Source organism: Rhinoderma darwinii, chromosome 4 (genome assembly GCF_050947455.1).
Source record: "Rhinoderma darwinii isolate aRhiDar2 chromosome 4, aRhiDar2.hap1, whole genome shotgun sequence".
Lineage (NCBI taxonomy): Eukaryota > Metazoa > Chordata > Amphibia > Anura > Rhinodermatidae > Rhinoderma > Rhinoderma darwinii.
Genome location: NC_134690.1, coordinates 228,452,960 through 228,470,952, shown reverse-complemented (window position 1 = coordinate 228,470,952; position 17,993 = coordinate 228,452,960). Strand labels below are relative to the sequence as shown.

General features: G+C 41.2%; 1 protein-coding gene across 2 annotated transcripts in view; it reads left to right on the top strand.

Moving 5' to 3' along the window:
• The window catches only part of SEC63 (SEC63 protein translocation regulator), a 53,751-nt gene that overhangs the window by 11,440 nt on the left and 24,318 nt on the right, over window positions 1-17,993 (top strand). For both annotated transcript variants that reach the window (XM_075862242.1, XM_075862243.1), the window contains exons 3-12: window positions 221-335; window positions 1,748-1,860; window positions 3,824-3,885; window positions 4,044-4,102; window positions 4,369-4,419; window positions 8,885-8,993; window positions 12,334-12,428; window positions 12,527-12,659; window positions 12,754-12,846; window positions 16,904-17,058. In XM_075862242.1, coding sequence (XP_075718357.1) covers window positions 221-335; window positions 1,748-1,860; window positions 3,824-3,885; window positions 4,044-4,102; window positions 4,369-4,419; window positions 8,885-8,993; window positions 12,334-12,428; window positions 12,527-12,659; window positions 12,754-12,846; window positions 16,904-17,058 — 985 coding nt within the window. The remainder of the gene's footprint in view (window positions 1-220; window positions 336-1,747; window positions 1,861-3,823; window positions 3,886-4,043; window positions 4,103-4,368; window positions 4,420-8,884; window positions 8,994-12,333; window positions 12,429-12,526; window positions 12,660-12,753; window positions 12,847-16,903; window positions 17,059-17,993) is intronic.

Genomic DNA, 17,993 nt, shown 5'->3' with positions numbered 1-17,993 from the left:
AGTTATCGTTTCTCAACAGCTGGAGAGCTGAAGGTTGATAAACCCTGCGAGGGGGCATCATGGTCTATTTTGGTACTTCTTTGGACCTCACCTTCTACAGATTTGGTCTATGTTTCTTCATTGGTACGAAATGGGAGCTAAAAGTGAACAATTGCAGCTATTGGACTTTTGCCAAACATAAATATTTTGTTTTATACATTTTCCATGTATATTTACACAGGAAAGTAGTGTTGCTGCTTGGGTGGACATTGTTTATATTTCTTGCCTACAAAGTTTCCAAAACCGATAAAGAATACCAAGAATATAATCCATATGAAGTTCTAGGTTTAGATCCGGTAAGTAAAATCTTAATTAGTAATACATTCAATGAAAATAAAACCACTTAGGTATGACTTACAAGCATACCATGGAGTCCTTTTTAGCACCCTTATCAAATTCTAACATTTTCTGGACATTAGCAAGTTGATACGGAAAAGAGCCAATGGATGTCGGCATCACTTCAAGCTTCTATATTCAGGCATAAAACTTAAAGGGTGTCTGTCACCAGAACTTCCGTTTTGAACTAGCAGTATCCTAATATAGTTTATGCTAACCTAATTTTAGGAGTCTGATAAGTGAAGGAAAAGGCATTTTCCCGTAATAAGATATATCACAAAGTCGCTTATATATCTTGTATTAGAAGAGAAAAATTTTTAAGTTTAGCAAAACATTTGCTGAATGAAAATAAGAGTGGAGCTGAAATGTGGGGAAGCAGCAGAATAACATTAATGGACAATCTCGCAAAGTCTTTTTTGAAAAGCTGATGTTTACATAGTGATGTTAAAGAGGCTCTGTCACCAGATTTTGCAACCCCTATCTCCTATTGCAGCAGATAGGCGCTGCAATGTAGATTACAGTAACGTTTTTATTTTTTTAAAAACCAGCATTTTTGGCCAAGTTATGACCATTTTTATATTTATGTAAATGAGGCTTTCTAAAGTCCAACTGGGCGTGTATTATGTTCGTTACATCTGGGCGTGTATTATGTGCGTTACATCGGGGCGTTTTTACTTCTTTTACTAGCTGGGCGTTGTGTATAGAAGTATCATCCACTTCTCTCCACAACGCCCAGCTTCTGGCAGTGCAGACATACAGTGTGTTCTCCAGAGATCACGCTGTGACGTCACCCACTTCCTGCCCCAGGTCCTGCATCGTGTCGGACGAGCGAGGACACATCGGCACCAGAGGCTACAGTTGATTCTGCAGCAGCATCAGCGTTTGCAGGTAAGTCGATGTAGCTACTTAACTGCAAACGCTGATGCTGCTGCAGAATCAACTGTAGCCTCTGGTGCCGACACGATGCAGGACCTGTGAGTGACGACACAGCGTGATCTCTCGAGAACACGCTGTGTCTGCACTGCCAGAAGCTGGGCGTTCTGAAGAGAAGTGGATGATACTTCTCGTCAGAACGGCCAGCTAGTAAAAGTAGTAAACACGCCCCGATGTAACGAACACAATACACGCCCAGTTGTACTTTAGAAAGCCTCATTTGCATAAATATAAAAATGGTCATAACTTGGCCAAAAATGCTAGTTTAAAAAAAAACAAAAAAAACGTTACTCTTATCTACATTGCAGCGCCGATCTGCTGCAATAGGAGATAGGGGTTACAAAATCTGGTGACACAGCCTCTAAGTAGATTCAAGTAGATCCTCTCCATCACAGTAGATGTCACTGACTTCTTAATTTGCAACACATTTTGTTCAAAGGGTGCCACTGTCTCAGAAATTAAGAAACAATACCGCCTGCTTTCTCTGAAATACCACCCTGATAAAGGAGGAGATGATGCTATTTTTATGAAAATAGCAAAGGCGTATGAAGCGTAAGTACTTTACATGACTTCTTTTAACTCCTTATTTGTGGTCCTTGTATCCGCTACAGGAATCAGGCTGTCAAATGGCTGTTATGCCATCAGACCTGGCGACTTAGTTTATAACCTCCTGATAAAGTTTAAAGAGGTATTCCCAACTGAAACATTTGTGGTATTTGCACAGGATCAATGATAAATGTTTGATAGATGTGTCCCAGCTCTGGGACCCACCCCTATCTCCAGAACAAAAGTCCCTGACACCTGGCCTGCCTTGTGAGGCAGTTGCTGCGTCCAGGCAGAGAAAGAATGGAGTGGTGACTGATAATGTGCTCGGCTCTCTCCAATCATTCCGATAGGAGTTGCAGAAACAGCCAAGCCCAGGCCCCGCTTCTATCTGACGTTCATGGCAGATCAGCGGTATATGCCGCAAGTGTTTCTGTTGTGAATGCCCCTTTAACTTCTGGATAGATGTTAATTAAATCTCCAGTCAAATATATTAAAAGAAAAATATTTATAATTCTGATTTGTCATTTTGAACTTAATGTGTTGGCCTTCGTTCACATCTGCGTTGTGGCATCCATTGTAGCGGATCCTTTGAAATAAAATAAAAAAAATGGACAGACTGACTGATGCCAGACTGAATGCAACGGAAGGTAAAATGTTTGTTTTTAACGGATCAGTCTACCGGATCTCTAAAAAAACCTGACATTTTTCTTTCTGTTTGTGTCAGTTTGTCATCGGTTATATTCCTTTTTAACTGATCCATTTTTATCTTTGCATCTTTCTTGCTTTCATTTTTAGTCTGCGCACGTGCAGAAAAAAAACCCGGATCCGTTAAATGTAATGCATAACTGATACAAACAGATGGCATATCCGTTTGTATCCGTCATCCATTGACTTCAATGTTAAAAAAACCAAAAACAGAAAGCTCATTTCCATCATTTTTGACGGAAACAATAGCGCAGCAGACTACGTTATTTCTTCTGTCAACAAAAAATGGAAACCTGATGGAACAGAGCCTAACTGAGTGCAACTGTTACAAAAATTAAACCCATTGAAATCAATGTTTTTTTTTTTGACTGAAACGTTAAAGGTGTTTTCCCATCTTGGACATTTGTGGCATATCCATAGGATAATCCATAAAAGTCCGATAGCTGCGGGTCCCACCTCTTGGACCCGCACATATCTCTAGAACGGGGCCCCCTAAACCCTGTTCTAGCTTGCTCTGCTGCCTTCCGGCCGCTTCCTGGTTAGGTGGTCGGGAGTTACGGAAACAGCCAACTGCTCGCTGAGCTACACTGTTTCTGAAATTCCCATAGAAGTGAATGGGAACTACTGAAACAGTGTAGCACGGCGAGCTATGCTATTTCTAGAACTCGATCGCTACGGAAACAGCTTAGCTCGCAGTGCTACGCTGTTTCCTGAACTCACATTAACTTCTACCTTTCTCAAATTTAAAATGGTTACCTCTAGTTGAAAGGAAGAACAACTCTGGAACGCAAACTGCTGCTCTGACCAGTGAAATACAGTACAGACCATCTCAAAAGTAATATTCATAGCAGTGTTTTATGCAGAAATTGTTATTAACAAACTGAGGTTAAGAATGGAATTGATTTAATATAAAAGCTGTTTTATGGAGATTTATGTGATCTACAAATATAAGACACATCCATATAGGGTGCTGTGAGGATGCGCTTCCAGTCACAATCCCCAGATTAATTTTGACATATTGGGAAAGATTTATCCAAAATAGTACCAGGGAAAAAGTGTAGCAGATGCTCATAGCAACCAGTCAGATTCCAGCTCTCATTTCTCAGAGGAAAATGAAAGCTATAAACGTATTAGTTGCTATGGGCAACTGCTCCACTTTTCTCTTGTTACTAGTTTTGCAAATCTCATCTACTGTGTGTTAAGAGATTCCTTTTTTTCTAATTTGTTGCTGCTTATTGGTAATTTAACATATTTACATTTGTAGTTTAACAGATGATGAATCCAGGAGAAATTGGGAAGAATATGGAAATCCAGATGGACCACAGGGTAAGCAGTGATTATCGGTTTTAGTGAAGTTGCATGTTTTTTGATTGAGTTTACTACATTACAAGACTGTTTGTGTATGTTAATATTACTTATTATATACAAATTGTATATACAAACCATGAGCACTCCAGTGACTTTCCTCATTCTTCTCTTTAAAGCTACACATTTTGGCATTGCATTGCCAGCATGGATCGTGGACCAGAAAAATTCTATGCTGGTGAGTTAGTGATGAAAGAATGGGTTTCATAAAAGTGCTGAGCATTTAAAGGAACACACTGGCCGATTCTCATAGACTGTTTTGCCTAATGTGTGGTCTGATGGGGCGATGGATGATGTAGTCATGCAAAGAACACCAGACAGAATCTCTATGCCATGCACTTCCCTGCAATCCCTGTCCTAGGCATGGTTGTGTGTAAATAATTTTCTTTTGAATTCTGTAGTGTATCTGGTCTATGTGACTTACCGTTATATATCTTGTTTTAGGTGTTGCTGGTTTATGGACTAGCCTTCATGGTCATCCTTCCAGTTGTTGTGGTAAGTTCCTCATAGTTATAAATGCATCTGGTAATCTCCTGAAAACTATAAGTAATGGAAATTAATGATGCCCTGAATCACTTTCCTGGCATAAAGTTTGACATTTTGAATGTTGTTTTTTCTTGCCGATCAGCCGTTTTATAGGGGCCGCGTCGCTCATACTGTGAATCGCCGACACACTTGTAGCGGTGGTTCACCGTATCACAGCCTTCTCCCATGCACAGGTTGTAATACTGTGAAACGCCGCTACAAGTGTTTCGGTGATTCAGAATAGGAGCAGATAAGGAATGAAGGGGAAGCCGTGCTCGTACGAGCGCCGCGGTCCCTTCAAAACAGCTGATCGGTGGGGGTGCCGTGAGTCGGACACCCAGAGATCAGATATTGATGGCCTATGATGAATATAGGCCATCAATTTCTTATGACTGGACAACCCCTTTAAAATAAGTCAATGTTGGAGAACATGTTATCAAAATGACACCTGTTGCAGGCAGGAACTTTCTCATGTTTGAGCAGGAAATTTAGATTTTTGTGTCCACATGCAAAATTTATATCCGCACTACGGATCATATAATGAAGTTCCCTGTGTAGGGAAGGACTCTAAATACTTTGTGCACGTCTTTTTATATACCTACAAATATTGCATGAGTAGATCAAGGCACACAGGCCAAGACTCATTAACCCCTTCCCGCTGCAGCCCTTTTTCAGATTTTCATTTTCGTTTTTTCCTCCCCACCTTCCAAAAGCCATAACGTCATGAGGGCTTTTTTGCGGGACAAGTTGCAGTTTTTCGTAGCACAATGTAGGAAACGGGCAAAAAATTATTTGTGGGGTAAAAAATGAAAAAAAAAAACAGCGATTCCTCCATGGTTTTTTGCACACCGTTTTTATGTAATTCACTGTGCAATTAAAACAACATGTTAACTTTATTCTTTGGGTCAATACGATTACGCCGATACCAAATGTATATAGTTTTTTCTATATTTTACTACTTTTACAAGTAAAAACCGAAGTGTAAAAAAGAATTTATTTTGTGTTGCCAAATTCCGAGGGCCAAAACATTTTTATTTTTTCGTTGATTAAGTGGTATGAGGGCTTATTTTTTGCGGGATAAGCTGCAGTTTTTAATAATATCATTTTGGTGTACATGCGACGGTTTGATCACTTTTTATTTCATTTTTTGTGGGAGATTAGGTGAACAAAAAATAGAGATTCTGGCGTTTTTACTATTTTTTATTTTTTTTTACGGCGTTCACCGTGCGGTTTAAATGATATATTGTAATAGTTCAGACTTTTACGAACGCGGTGATACCAATTATGTTTATTTTTTTTACTATGCTCTAGGGGGAAAATGGGAAAAGGAGGGTTTTTTTGAACTTTTAATATATATTTGTTTATTTTTTTTACACAAAAAAACAACTTTAGTTTTTTACTTTGTTTATTAGTCCCCCTAGGGGACTTTAACCAGCGATCGTTAGATCGCTTGCACGATATACTGCAATACTAATGTATTGCAGTATATCGTGATTCAGAGGCAGGGCTTAATAGGTGCACAAAGTTGGCTGCCTGGGGGACTTCATTAGGCCCCCAGGCAGCCATAGCAACCATCGCCCCCACGCAAATGCGTTGGGGGCGGCGCTATGAGCTGTTAGAGGGGGGTGACCCCCCTCTTTCTAACTATTTAAATGCTGCGGTCGCTATTGACCACCGCATTTAGCGAGTTACACGAGCGGGATCGCGTTAGAGCGTGATGCTGCTCGTTACTCTAAAGTGTCAGCTGTAACAAACAGCCGACACCGGCATCGTATGAAGCGGGTTCACACTTCCCCCTACCCGACTTTGGCGTATGGATACGTCAAATGTCGGGAAGGGGTTAAGAAATGTTATATTGGAAAATGCAGACAGATCGTAAGTCACCATCAGTCTACCCACAGAAGTCCCTTTCAAGACTTTATACTTTGCAGTGAAATATGGACCTCAATATACAAAGGACGTAAGGAAATTGAAAATCCATCACAGAAAAATCTGGTCTAGATCATGGATGGTCTTTTCTCCATAAGACCAAACCTGAGGTTTCACTCAAAGGGTATGTTCACACGGCAGCGTCCGTAACGGCTGAAATTACGAGGCTGTTTTCAGGAGAAAACAGCACCGTAATTTCAGCCGTAATGGCATGTGCAGGCGCTTTTTGCTGTGTCCATTACGGACGTTAAATGGAGCTGGTTTTCCATGGAAAACGGCTCCAATTACGTCTGAAGAAGTGACAGGCACTTCTTTGACGCGGGCGTCTTTTTTACACCCTGCCTTTTGACAGCGGGGCGTAAAAAAATGACCGTCTGCACAGAACATCGTAAGACCCATTCAAATGAATGGGCAGATGTTTGCCGACGCTAAAACGCCCGAATTACATCCGTAAATAGTGTGTGTGAACATACCCTAATTCAAACAAACACCCTCACTAGGGTAAAGGAAGTCCTTGCACCTCTTCAAAACGGTCATTAAATGCATCTTCATATCAGTCGTTCGATTCAATTAATATTACACTTGGAGCCAGCAGCAGCACGTCAGACGTGTATATGGTATGCTACGTGAAGTGACCAAAATACAGCGATTCTGGCGTTTTAAAAAATATATATTACGGCGTTCACCATGCAGACTAAATAATGATATATTATAATAGTTCTGCCGGCTTCATAGGAGTGCAAAGACGGCAGACCTGGGGGCCTTCATCAGGCTGCCATGCCAACCAATTTCACCCTACGATTGCGTCGTGGGGGGCGTTGCAACATTACATGGGGCCACCCCCCCTGTTTCTAGTAATCTAACTGCTGCAGTTGCTATTGACCGCGGCATTTAACGAGTTAAACTAGCAGGGTCCTGTTCGTTACCCTGAAGTGTTGGCTATAAGGTACAGCCGACACGCTCGTTCTATGGAGCGGGCTCAGCCCGTGAACCCTCGCCATACTCTTCCCCCGCACCCGACGTGCGCCATATCTATAAGGTGGATGTCTGGAAGGAGTGAATAGAACATGCTGACAAAAAGACAGTTGGTCTTTTGAATTCATTTTCTTAAAAACTAAAAAGTCCCAATTTATTTTTACATCTTTTTACATTATAATATCACAGAGCAGTGTCCAAATGGTGCTCCTATTACTTTGAACATGCATTTCTATTCCCCAGTCATTGTCGCAGCTAAATAAAGAACAATTTGAAGTTGTAGTCCCCACGACCAGTATTAATGTAATATAAAGTCGCAGCTACTCTGAGGCTGAACGCACACGTTGCGTATTCACCTTCGGGTGCATTTTTTTGCTGCGCATTTTTTGCAGTTTTGCTACATATTTTCCACCACAAAAAATAAGCAACGTGTGCATTCAGCCTAATGGCGGAGATCTGAGGAAAAACTGGTCTCTGCCATTTAACCCTTTTAAATGCTGATCATTCAAAGGGAGAGACTAAAGGGGGATCGAGGACCATAGTTCCTGTTACACAGGATGATGTACTGGCAATTAGATTAAAAAAAATCTAAATTAAAAATCCCCCTATCAGATTTAAAAAAACAAATAAAAAAAAAAAGTTAAATGAATAAAAAAGAAATGCAAACGATGCGTATTACGTGCGGATTTAGTCATTGGTCGGAATACCACTTTTAAGCGATTGTCATATTATAGGTCCTTAATTTTAATAATTTTTACATTAAATTATTTATTATTCAGGATATTGTAGTGGCTTATATTGTGCTATTTTATATTACGCCAGTTCACACATGCTGGTTTTATTTTGTCTTTTTTTTTTTTTCTTATAGTATTAGCAGAAAAGTTTTAGGGTTTGTTCACATGTGGCAAAATTTTTCCACTGCGAATCTGCGGCAGTATTTGAATGTTCTACATGTGTTACATGACCTGAAATAGCAGCCGTTGTGTGAATGTTGTTTTTAAAACCCCTGTCTCATGTATTGTACTTAGTTGCAGACTTTTGGTGCCGAAAGCTTAATCTCTATGCTTCTTTTTGTATCCATTCCCAGTTTTGACTACCAACAAGTGCAAAGACAGCATCAGGCACAGGGCCTCATTTATCAAAACTGTCTAACAGAGAAACTCTCCTTGTTGCCCATAGAGACCAATCAGAGCTCAGCTTTCATTTCTTAAACTGCTCTGGAAAAATGAGAGCTCCACTGTGATTGGTTGCTATTAGCAACAAAGCCAGTTTATTGTTGGAATGTTTTGATAAGAGGCCTGAAGTGTAAATTTTGGTTTTAGTTGGATTATCATCCATCTACATCCAGTATTGTTGTGGTTTTTAATCCCTGAATATCCCGTAATAATTTAAAATTTATCAAAAAATGTCTTCAGTAATTTTGTTGTATGTTTTAGAATCCTTTCCAGTGAGGTACAATAGACAATACGCTAATATAGTGCATGCCTGCCCTTATAAATATATTTCATACCTTTTGAAACTGTTGTTTTAGGGTTCTTGGTGGTATAAATCAATCAGATATAGTGGAGATCAGATCCTTATTCGCACTACTCAGATCTACACATATTTTGTATATAAGACACGGAACATGGATATGAAACGTGAGTATATTTCAAATCTCCATCTATTTTCATAAACTATAAAGCCACTGAAATTTTTTACAAAGGACCATGCAAATCACTGGTGTACTTTGTTTAACATGTCGTATTAGATTTCCAGTCACTGAAATCTCTTAGGGTATGTTCACACAGAGGAAGTTTTGCGCCAGATTCCGCAGCAAAATTCCGCCTCCCATTCATTTCCCGCTAGCGTTTTTCTTTTTTTCAGCTAGCAGGAAAAAGAAGCATCCTGCTCGATCTTTGGGTTGATTCCGCCCGAACCGCCCATTGAATTCAATGGTAGGGAAGAGTCTTCCTGCCCACTTCAGGATTAGTTCCGCGGCAGATTTTGCGTCAGGACCCGCCACGCAAAATCTGCCATGTGAACTAGCTCGTAGAGAGGTGTCCACAGGAAATGCCATAAATGACTGATCGGTGCGGGTCCCACCTGTAAGATTCTAATTTTACAGGTAAAACTAGGGTTTCGCAATCATTGATCACCAAATCTAAGCGACTGGCGCACAGCGCTGTCCATTTAAGTTTATGCCACTTTGCAATCGGGGGTTTGTGGGACCCCATTTTTCCCATTAGGTTGTAAAAAAACTTATGGAAACGTAAAAAAAAAAGTGTCATGTTGACATTGGTTTTTATCAAACCGTTTAAATCAGTTGAGGTGTGAATCTAAGAGTATGTTCACACGCTTTACAAAAAAGGCTGAAAATATGGAGCCGTTTTCAAGGGAAAACAGCCACTGATTTTCAGCCGTTTTTTTAAGCAACTTGTGTTTTTTGAGCCGTTTTTTACAGCTGTTTTTGGAGCTGTTTTTCTATTGAGTCAAAGAAAAACGGCTCAAGAAGTGACGTGCACTTTTTACACGGCCGTTTTTCCATTGAAAACAATTGGCAGATGTTTGTAGGCGTTCAGCCCCCACATTTTTAGCCCTTTTTTGGGGCGTTTACGGCCTGAAAAACAGCTGAAAATTGCCTGTGTGAACATACCCTAACACTAATGGGGTTGTGATGTCTGGAGCAACCCACTGAAGCCAGCCCTGTGATTGTAAGGGTATGTTCACATGAGGTCATTACGTCATCATGTTTTCAGTACGGGACAGTTGTCCGGCAGCGAGGCAGGGACTCCTAGCGTCGTACATAACTATGATGCTAGGAGCCCGGCTCCCTGCACTGAGTTCGGTCCGGGACTTGCGGCCGAAATACGTCCGTCAATTACGGACGTAATGCCCTCGTGTGAGCATACCCTTACTCTAGAGATCAGCTGTCATCACTGGAAGCTCCGTAACACCACTTATTTTGCTACGATCATGTAATATATAGTCTGATTCAGTCTGCCAGAACAGGAGCCATTCTGACTAACTACGATGTGTTCTGAGCAGGGGATCTAATAGGGCATATAAGAAGGAGTTTTATTGTTAAGGTGCCATGGATGCGGTCACTTGTAGGACAAGAGACACCCGTAATTAAACGTACAGCGTGTGCAGGACTTCCGTGTGCTGTTGCACCAGCTGACATGTTCCACCAGCTGACCGTTCGTGCATTGCCCGAAGCCAGACAGCAAAAAAAATAGGACATGTAATTTTACCGCCCGTGTATGCTTCCGAGGCTCATTAAACTCCAATGCATTGTGTTTGTTCGGTCCGTGATTGCGGACGCCCCGCGGATGACACTCCTCGGGACGTCCGTGCTGTAATCACGGACCATGCCACCTTTACGGTAGTGTGCATGAGACCTTACTTAAAGGGAATGTGTTGCCAGCAAAACATGATTTTTTTTTTTTTTTTGTTAAACAATTAGTGTGTAGGTGATTAAACATTGTTCTAATTTTTTTTTTTTTTTTTTTCACGAGTCAGGAAATATTATAAATTGGATTCTAATTTATAATATTTCCCATTGCTGGTCACTAGATGGAGCCATTCCCAAAATTGCAGCATTGCATGTGGTAAAGCAACCACATTGCTTTATGCTGCAAAATTGGGTAAAAAGCCCTCGCTCTAGTGAGCTCTCAGCATCCCCCCCTCCTTTATCCTGGCTAGTGCCGGGATAAACGAGGGGTTTGAACGGTCTAACCTCCTACACTGTGTGTCGCCATTTTTTGAGCTAACACACAGTGTAGTAGGTTTACATACAGTAGTAAACACGAACATACATAGAAATCTCTTACCTGCTCCTGCCGCCGCGGCTCCCTCCGGCCCGTCCGCTCCATCTGCTGCCGCTGGTCCAAGTGCACAAGTCCGGAAGCCGCGACCGGAAGTAGTAATCTTACTGTCCGGCCGCGACTTCCTGTCCACAGGAAAATGGCGCCGGACGGCGCGCATTTCAAATTGGACTGTGTGGGACTGTGGCTGCCGTATTCCATGTCTGTATGTGTTGTTAATCGACGCATACAGAAATGGAAAAAAAAATGGCAGCCCCCAATAGGAAGAAAAAGTGTAAAAATAAGAAAAAGTAACACACAAACACACAAATTAATCCAAACGTTTTTAATAAAGCACTAACATCTTTAACATATTAAATTTTTTTTTGTGGTAACACTGTTCCTTTAAAGGAGTTTGTGATCGTGACGAACTCCCTTTAAACAGTGACCCATATAAAGTGAAGGCGTTAGGGGCATTTGCACCCATTTAGGAGATTGAAAGGAGTAGGATAAATTGAGCTAATTCTATGATAATTAAGGTTCCTTGGACGTCTTGGTAATGGAGGACATGCATGTCCGTTCCCCCTGGCCGTTTAGAATCTATTGGTGGATATCGCTAAACTAAAATGATGATTAACAGAATATGCTAGGCACACAAAGCAAACCTCTTTGTATCTCAGTACCTTATATAAAATCGGTCATCTTATTGACTGAAGATTAGTAGAAATATTCTTGACTTCCCTTGTTCTTTGTGCCTTGATATTTCGAAAAGGAAAATGGCACCCCATATTCATACCGTACCTTCTCATGAAATGACCAGTTAAACCCTCAATTATCCATATAACTGAAGAGATAACCCTTGTTCTTCCCCATAATAAATCCATATGTACTAATGCAGCATATCGATAGAAATTGTGTAAAACTGGCAACCCCTTTAATCGGCACAGAAAGTGTTCAAAGATGGATATAAAGAAAAAAATATTTAATTTTGTGCATTCTTTTATATGGTTATAGTGGTCTATTTTTAAGATTAGGATACGAATTTGTTTAGATCAAATTTATGCCGAAATTCTGAAGGTCTCACAACCTTAGTAACCGCAGCGTTCATGTCCATCAGTGTTTGGCTGTAAGTATACAGGAGCTTACATGTTCTAGTCCGACAGTGACTGTTTATCCGTTGACTCTATTCTTTTAGGTCTAATTATGGTCTTAGCTGGTGCTTCAGAGTTTGACCCACAATATAATAAAGATGCCACAAGCAGGCCTGCAGATAATATACTCATTCCTCAGGTAATCTATATATTATTTTTTTGTTCATATAAATCTTGTAACTTTAAATTTCCCGGTTGACCTACGGAAGTGTTTGGTTTTATCTTTTTATCATATAGTTGATAAGAGAAATTGGTGGCATCAATCTAAAGAAGAATGAGCCTCCGCTTACCTGTCCATACAGTTTAAAATCCAGAGTCCTTTTACTGGCCCACTTGTCACGGATGCAGATTCCTGAGACGCAAAAAGAAGGTAGAAATAAGTTGGTGTAAAAAAAAAAAAATGTCCCTCCCTTATTTTGTATGTATTTATTTTTACTAATCTTTGTTGCTTTTGTCCTTTTCAGATCAGCAGTTTATTCTAAAGAAGTGCCCTGCTTTGCTTCAAGAAATGGTTAATGTTATATGTCAACTGATAATCATGGCTCGTAGTCGAGAAGGTAAGACATATAGATTGCTTTAATATATTTAATTTCATTAGACACTATCATCGCAAGGTGAAACCAACCATTTAAAAAAATGTTTTGCCAGTGTTCACTCCACGCTGGCACAGCCTACAGGGAAATTGAAAATGCTATACCTTCATTATAACCCGTAGATGGAGAGTTAAAGGGGGTCTGTCACCAGAATGTCCATATTAAACTAGTTACATGGTATTGTAGAGGAGACTAACCTGTATCTAGCGGCTATTTTCATTTTCTGCTCACTGCCTCCTTTGTAGAGAAATAAGTTTGATTAAGCTTATGCTAATGAGCATTTAGGTGCAACGAGGGCGTTACCATTGCAACTAAATGCTCATACGTCGCTCCCCAGGTCAACCCCCCTCCCTCCCTTCTTACATTGATTGATCGCATGCGCAGTACGATCTTTCTGCTCGACGTTCTAATCGGCAGTACTGCGCTTTCGCAGCGTCCCTGCTCCTTATTCGGCGCATGCGCAGTAATGCCGATTTAGAACGTCGAGCAGAAAGATCGTACTGCGCATGCGCCGAGTAAAGAGCAGGGACGCGCGAGCGTTATAGATAGTATGGGGCCCAGGCATGAGTGCGGTGATTATTCTGCCTGGCCCCTGTCAATCAATGTAAGAGGGAGGGGGGTTGAACTGGGGAGCGAAGTAAGAGCATTTAGGTGCAATGGTAACGCCCTCTTTGCACCTAAATGATCATTAGCATAAACTTCATAAACCGTATCTCTCTACAAACATATGCAGTTGTGCAGGTCCGAGGGGAACATTTCTTCTGTTTCAAGAGGCGATTTATCAAGGCCCTAAAATTAGGGAACCAGGAAGGGGAGGGCCCAAACATATCCACTGGAAGCGAGGGCGCCCGTATTATATTGGGACAACACTTCCCCAGCAAAATTCCCCAAACTACAAAAGTGTGGACCAAAAAGGGGATAAGAGCGGACGCCATTCATCAGTGCGACACCGGCCTGTGCAGAAAGGATTGTTCCACAGCGTAACACACATCTATGGATGATTTTATTGTTTTTTTACCCCATTATTCTACCACCTGACTATGCCCCTAATATACTCCGCCCAGCTTACATATGCCAGCACATTATAAACGGAAACACCAGCAATACTCAAACAAAACTACTACCAAGCAAAATTCGCAATCCAAAAGCCAAATGGCGCTCCCTCCCCTCTGAACCCTACAGCGTGCCCAAACAGCAGTTTACTTCCACATATATGCCATACCCGGGAGAACCCTTTTAACAATTTTTGGGGTGTGTCTCCAGTGGCACAAGCTGGGCACATAATTTTTGCCACTGAAATGGCATATCTTGGGAAAAATATTAATCTTAGTCCTGACATGTACGCGCTGTCAGGATGATGCGATGCGGCCGGCACTGCACTAATGAGTGGCGGCACTGAAAACAGAATATGGCAGGCGCACTGCAAAACACCCCCATATTCTGTCTTCAGTGCCAGCGTCGCCGCTCATTAGTGCAGCGCCGGCCGCATCACCTCATGCTGACCGCGCACGCACTTCCTGTCAGGAGCGGGGCAATGACTGTATTACGCGGCCGCGCTCTATAACGGCGGAGATCAGAGAAACCTCATCTCCACTGCTATTCCCCTGAATGCTGCGATCAAAGCTGACTGCAGCATTCAAGAGGAAGTGAGAAGGGGGGGTGCCCCTTGGATCGCATCACAGGAATTCCTGTGACGCGATTGAGTGACATACCATATATGGGCAGACAGCCCAGGGTCCATTGAAGGACCCCAGGGCTGTCCTATCATATTTCCTGTTAGGGCATACTTAGGTATGCCCTAACAACTGCCTGTGTACTATACGTACACAGGCTAATGTACTGGCATATAGATATATACCAGTACATTAAAGTTTAAAAATAAAGTAAAAGCATAAAGTAATATTAAATTAAAAAAAATACACATACACCTTTTTTACAATAAACATTAAAATAAGTCTCAATACATAAAATATACACATATTCGGTATTGGCGCAGCCGTAATAACCTGCGCAACAATTTTTCTGCATCATTTATGATGTGTACGCTGTAAAAAAAATAAAATAAAAACTGCTTTCTTTCACTTATTTTGGAGGTGTGATGATGAATGTAACCGCCATGTGCCTCACATTAACAGTAATTAACCCAATCATGTACCTTACACATTAACCCATTATGAGAAACATGATGGGGTTAATTACTATTAATGTGAGGCACTTTCAAAATTCATCATCACACCACGCGCCTCACATCAGAAAACGGAAGAACTTTTTTTTTATTTTTATTACTGTTGGCAAAGTATTGAATTGGTATTGGTATCGAAATCGCAATACTAAACGAAGTATCGGTATCTAAGTCCAAATTCTAGTATCGTGACATCCCTAGTCAAGACACTTCAGTAACGTTAGTATGTGTGTAAGTGACTGCACATAGTGAACAACACAGGACCACTATGTGCAGAATACGTTAATGGAGAGACGTGTATGATGCTGATTGGTCAGCGTCATACACTTTTCTCCACAACGCCCACTTGGTCAAAAGTAAAAACATGCCCAGTTGGGCATTAAGAAAGTCATTCGCATAAAGCTAAAATCGCTCATAACTTGGTGAAAATAGATAGTTTTTCTAAATAAAAAAACACTGCTGTAATCTACATTACAGCGCCGATCTCATTATGTAGGAGCTAGGGCACTTATAATGTGGTGACAGAGCCTCTTTAAGATACAGCTTCTATGTAACCAGGATCTCCAAAAGTTAAATAATTTTTTTTAATAAAAAAAACATTCAAACGTTGCCTTACCATAATACTTCGAGAACTTTTTTTTAATTTTAAATTAAAAGGTTTACATAACCTCTAATGCTCCCTTTTTTTTTTTTTTTTTTTACGCCGTTCACTGCATGGAATAAATAACATAATATTTTTATAGCTCAGGCCGTTACGGTCGTGGCGATAACAAATGTGTGGTTTATTGTTTTTCAGTAATAAAAGGAATTGATGAGGGAAAAGGGCGATAGTTTTGTATTTTATTATTTTAAATTGTAATTCTTTTTCACAACTTGTTTTTTTTCTCACTTTTTTTACACTTTATTTTTTTTTTTACACTTTGCTTTAGTCCCACTAGGGGACTTGAAGGTCCAACGGTCAGATTTTTTTTTCTAATACATTGCACTACCTATGTAGTGCAATGTATTAGATCTGACAGCAAGCCGATTATGCTTAGTCTCCGGGCGGGACTTAATTGGCTTCCATAATGGTTGCCATAGCAGCAGTCGGCATCCCTGCGATTGTAGGACAGAGCTGCTGATCTGCTGCCAACCACTAAGATGCAGCGATTACTTTCGATCACTGCATTTAAGGGGTTAATGGCAGGGATCGGAGCTAGCTCCGGTTCTTGCCATTACAGGTGGATGTCAGCTGTAACATACAGCTGACATCCACCACTGATGACGCCGGCTCATCTCCTGAGCTGGCGCCATCTTGCAGAGTGATACGAAAGCCTTTTAGGCCCCGTCTCCGGGCGAGGCCCGGAAGGTTTCCGTACTAGGCAGACTGGGAGGCCACTATTAGGCCTATTAGGGTGCCGATGAGCTGCAAACACCTTAAATGCAGCAATCGCTTTTGACCGCTGCATTTAAGGGGTTAATGGCGGGGATAGAAGCTAACTTCGGTGCCCGCCATTACAGCAGGGTGTCAGCTGTAAGATAAAGCTGGCATCCGGGATGATGGCACAGACTCAACTTCTGAGCCTGTGCCATCCATTTGTCGTAAGTATATGACAATTTGCGGGTAGCACTGGATTTCCATGACGTATACTCACGACAAATGTCGGGAAGGGGTTAATATAATTTGCATGTATTAATTTATTTGAAATGTTTTTTTTTCTAGTTTTGAGAGGAAAAATAGAGCTTTCTCCCGCCCCCCGGGATCTATTCCTGTGGAAATATTGAATGTTATGTTCTTTTTAGCGATAAAGTTACAATCGTATGTTTATTTGTGTATTTTTTTTCTTGTACTTTCTGAAGAGCGGGAGCTCAGACCTCCATCACTTTCCTCTCTGGAAAACTGCATGAAACTCTGTCAGATGACCGTGCAAGGCCTCCAACAGTTCAAATCCCCCTTTTTGCAGCTGCCATTTATTGAAGAGGATCATTTAAGGCGCGTTTTTAACCACAAGAAGGTACATTGGTAAATTTTCTACCGTGCTTACTTTTGTTCCATTTAAATATTTTCTCATGAAACCTTGTCTAAATCCATAAAAAATAATTAGAATTATGCGAAGAAACATTTTGAGAGGGTTATGTTGTTGGCATTAAATATGATGTGAATTTATAATTCTATAAAAAGTAGAACAACTGTTTAATAGATTATTGATTCTTTTATTTCGATCACTGACATCCATGTAGTCTAAGCTCTGACTTATTGATGATGAGCTCCTGACTAGGCGGACATATGGTTAGTGGCATGTAGTGGTTTTTAGCTTTTTAAGGCTATGTTCACACGTGGTATTTTGCCAAGTTTTTTGACGCGGAAACCGCGTCGCAAAACTCGGCAAAAACGGCCCGCGGGAAAAAGAAGCGACATGCCCTATCTTCGGGCGCTTCCGCCTCTGACCTCCCATTGACTTCAATGGGAGGCAGGAGAAAGTGTATTTCTCGCTGTTTTATGCCCGTGGCGCTCAATGGCCGAGGGCGAAAAACGGCGCGATAATCGCCGCGAAAATCAACGTGCAGGGAGAGGAATATCTGCCTCAAAGTTCCAAACGGAATTTTGAGGCAGATATTCCTCCCCCAAAATACTCTGTGTGAACATAGCCTTAGTTGGTGTGTTTTACAATAAGTGTCAACCAACAGTGCAGAGCCCTGAAAAGCACATGGTTTTGAACTGCACTGTGTAAATGGTTTAACACCTTCCCGACCGCCCACTGTCTTTTGACGTCAGGCGGTGCAGGTGCTTAATCTACAGAGACGTCTTTTGGCGTCGCTGCAGATCAGGCTGATGAGCGCTCGTGTGAGCACTCATCCTCTAAGCAGGAGCTGTTACTAACAGCTCCTGATCTTAGAGCAGCCTCCTGAACACAGCTGGGGTCGGCAAACATTCGGACCCCAGCTGTTT